Here is a 4,177-nt window from a genome sequence, read left to right as displayed (position 1 = left end):
GTCGCGGGAACAGCTAGTATAATATAAGTACATATAGTGGATTATTGTCTATACTTTAAAATTTATACCCTGGCACACAATTGCACATCCGGTGATTTTTGTAAAACATTTATATAAAGTTTTAACATGAATAATTTTATCGCAAATAAAGTTATTTACCTCTTGACATTTCGACAGTTATTTACCTGTCTCGTAGTATCGACTAGGTTCCACTAGCTGTGGTCACGACCTGAGTATATAGTACACCCTAGTCGAAACGTCGAACCTTTCTTTGCCATAAAATTATTCGTGTTGAAGCACGTTTAACTATATTAATAATGTGTACTAATATATGGCAACGGCATGATGGAAGTTGAGAACCGTATGTGGATACTTCGAAATTATATTGTACTGCACAATTGGTGAGTTTTGTAAAACATTTATATCAAATAAAATTTATAATAACTAATAAAACTTATAAAAATAATTGTTGTATCATTTTCAATAATGTTAAAAAATATATTCGAATATTCGAATATTTAGTTCTAGAACTATTCATTTTATTCGAATAGTGGAAACCCTAATGGGGACTCGAGGGACTTTTTAATATGTAAATATTTTTTAACAGGAAAATTATAAAGTATCGATAAAATATCTTCCCAGCACTGGCCTGTCCTACTATAGCGGTACATACGGGAGTGAGATAAGTCAGCGCATCGTTTTCAATCACATGAGATTTAACATGTCCTTTCAGGGTTGTCACTTTAATAATAATTTCAATATATATATATATATATTGAATATATATATATATATATATATATATATATATATATATATATATATATATATACATCATTATAATTATAACAGAATAACTTAAAATCTAAAATTAAAAATCTTATAATATATAATATAATAATTAAAATATATTATTAAAAGGAGTCCCTTTAGGCAAGGTTACGAAGATACTGGCAGCGTTCCCTCTTTGAATGGCTAAACTAATTCTTTGTCCGAGGTTAGCTGCCAGCTTTGGTCTTCTGTGATGTCGACTAACCTTTTAGTTATTTCCTTGAAAACTCTTATAGCGCTAGGACCCCACGGACCAAGGGTCTCGACACCGAATGGGACAAAATCATGTTCGGAGCCTAGACCCCTGTATTTACATGCTTTATATATTATTAAATATACATAATAAATATAAAATTGAACCCTGTCTGTACATGAGAGATATATGAAAAAACTATTATTCAAAAGGCTTTTTTAACATACTTCTACTATAGTGATAGTAGAACCTAAAACAACGATTGATGCAATTTTATCTGTTAGTCTGTCCGTCCAATGGCACTAATTTAATCTTTGGATTAACTGATTTGGGTGCGGTTTAAATTATTTAATAATATTACTCCTGGAGAACTCTCACAGCGCCATCTAGTCCCAAGCTAAGCAGAGCTCGTATTAGGAGTACTAGACAACTGATATAAATACTTAGATATTTATTTATTATTTTTCTAAAAACATAATGTCAATGAACACAATCATAACAAACAATTATAATTATGAATACAACCTATAGTTGAATTCAAAATAATAGTTAAATAGACTATTTTTTAATATTTATGCATAGACACGGCCCGTTTTCTATTTTATTATAATAGTAATAATAATTTGTGCTTTCGATTTTCTTATAAATTTGTATTCATGAGTATGATTGTTTGTATTGATCTGGGTGTGTCCTATGTATGTATTTACGACAAAAAAATATGTATGTACTTGTATCAGTTATCTAGTACCCATAACACAAGCTTTAGCTAGCTTAACTTAGGACTAGATGACACTGTGTGAATTGTCATGAGATTTTTATTATTATTATTAAATTTATATAAATATTGGTGGCAGCCCTGAGATATCAATACAGTTGGTAGCGTCCCCGGACTGCCCATGAAGGTATAAAAGTGTGTCCTTGAAGGTATCGTACCAATCGTGATACCACCTCTGAGAGAGATCATCAGGAGTCCAAGATGGGAGGCTGCGCCGAATTCATCATTTTCGTAAGTATTTGCTTATATTTTTATATATAAAAATTACGTATCACGTTTGTCCGCGATGGACTCCTAAACTACTGAACCGATTGCAAATTTGTTTTGCACGTTGTATGCAATTTGGTCCAACTAGAAATATAGGATAGCTTACATCTCAATTTATAGTCGCAATATTATTTTATTCAAGAACCTTAGACACAGCAACGCGTAGCTGGGTCTGCTAGTAAAATATATATATGTATATACATATGTATAGTACTAGCTGTACACGTAACTTCGTCCGCGTGGAATTTAACTTTATTTTCCTAAAATAAAAGTAGCCTGAGCTACTCCTTATTACATCAGCTATTTGCCAGTAAAAGTTCCGTCAAAAACGGTCAAGCCATTTCAGAGATTTAACCGAAACAAACTGACAGACAGACAAAAATTGTAAAAAATGTTATTTTGCTGTATGTACCGTATTTATATTCATATGCATGTAGTAAAAGACGGTTATTTCAATATTACAAACAGACACTCCAATTTTATTTATATGTATATATGTATATATAAGAATTTTGCTAATATTATAAACGCGGTAGTTTATTAATATGGATGGATGGATAATATAATAATAATATCGTAGGACAATTCACACAGCGCCATCTAGTACCAATTTAAGAAAAGCTTGTTTTAACACTACACAACTGATATAAATAATTATATACATTTTATTTTGTAGATACATACGTAATATATATAGAAAACACCCAGACCGATATATTTATATAATCATACTCATGAATACATATACCATGCGAGGAATTGAATCCGCGACCGTAGAAAATAAAGCGGTGTGCTAAACCTCTACACCACGGAGACCGTCAACTAAATCTCTAAATAAATAAGAATAGGATATGCACATTTTTGTATTTGTTTTAAGGGTGAAATAAGCAGTAATAAAAAAAATACCGATTATATTGTTTTCAGTGTTACCTCCTCATTGCGGTACATCACGTGACCTCAGCCAACGAGAAGGAGCCTCGTAAAGTGGGATTGCTGATACCTGAGAAATTAATAGGAGGCGTTATTGATATTGTGCAAAGTCACAAGCAAAAACCATCAACTACTGGACTGCCCAACCAGCAAACGTACCCGAATCAGCAGATCTATGCCCCACAGCAGGGCTACCAACCTCAATACGCTAATCAGTGGAGCCAACAAAGCAATTATCAGAACCAGTTCCAAAATCAATATGGAAACTATCAACCCGGGAATGGCAATTACCAACCCGGTAATGGCAATTATCAACCTGGGAATGGCATTTACCAATCTGGGAATGGCAATTACCAACCTGGGAATGGCAATTATCAACCTGGAAATGGCAATTACCAATCTGGGAATGGCAATTATCAACCATCGCCTGGCAATTACGTTCCAAACAATTACCCCGTTCCAATACAGGGTAATTATGGTAGTTCAGTCAGTCAGTCACAAAGTCAATCTCAAAACCAGTACTTGACATATCCACAGAATAATGGCAATTATGTACAGAATCAAAATCAAAATCAAGGTTATTATATACCGAGTTCCGGGCATAATCAGAATCAGCAAGTCGCTGGGCAAAATCAGCAAGTCGTCTGGCAAAATCAGCAAGTCGTCGGGCAAAATCAGCAAGTCGCCGGGCAAAACCAGCAGTCGCCGGACAAAATCAGAATCAGTCAAGTACCCAATTCCAAGGTCAAACACAAGTGATCAACCAGGAAACTCCAGGTTCCGGCGGTATTCAAAGTGGAGGTCTTCAGGTGTCTGGTGGGCATCAGTCTGGTGGACCAGGCCCTACTTGTATATGCCAGGCGTGGACCAAACCTCATGCTAGTCCTATCAACGAGCAGGGACTGATAAAACCTGAAGATAAAAAGGATTGAAATTACTATAGTTTAATAGAAGAATTAATATTTATTTACTAAAATATAAGTACTAAATGTCTATATTGATATTATGGAAGTTGCTATTAAAGATTTCGTCAACGGGAAATATAACTTTAATTTTTGTTAAAAGAAATAACATTTTTGAAATAAAAGTAGCCTAAGTTACTCCTTACAACATTAGCCATCTGCGAGTGAAAGTCCTATCAAATCATTAATTCTCATAAAATCTATCCAGCCGTTTTATAG

At 33.7% G+C, this 4,177-nt stretch overlaps 1 protein-coding gene across 1 annotated transcript; it reads left to right on the top strand.

Moving 5' to 3' along the window:
- Positions 1 to 345: 345 nt before the first annotated feature.
- LOC131852353 (uncharacterized) lies at positions 346 to 3,928 on the top strand. Its single transcript, XM_059203021.1, has 4 exons — positions 346 to 401; positions 1,949 to 2,030; positions 2,991 to 3,465; positions 3,606 to 3,928. Exons 1-4 carry the CDS (start codon positions 346 to 348, stop codon positions 3,926 to 3,928), a joined length of 936 nt encoding a protein of 311 aa, XP_059059004.1.
- The last annotated feature ends 249 nt before the right edge of the window (positions 3,929 to 4,177 follow it).

The sequence above is a fragment of the Achroia grisella genome, unplaced genomic scaffold (assembly GCF_030625045.1).
Source record: "Achroia grisella isolate CSIRO2021 unplaced genomic scaffold, CSIRO_AGI_Agris_v1 utg842, whole genome shotgun sequence".
NCBI classification, from domain to species: Eukaryota; Metazoa; Arthropoda; class Insecta; order Lepidoptera; family Pyralidae; genus Achroia; species Achroia grisella.
Note: the sequence above shows the minus strand (reverse complement) of the source record. Positions and strands in the feature narration are given on the sequence as shown.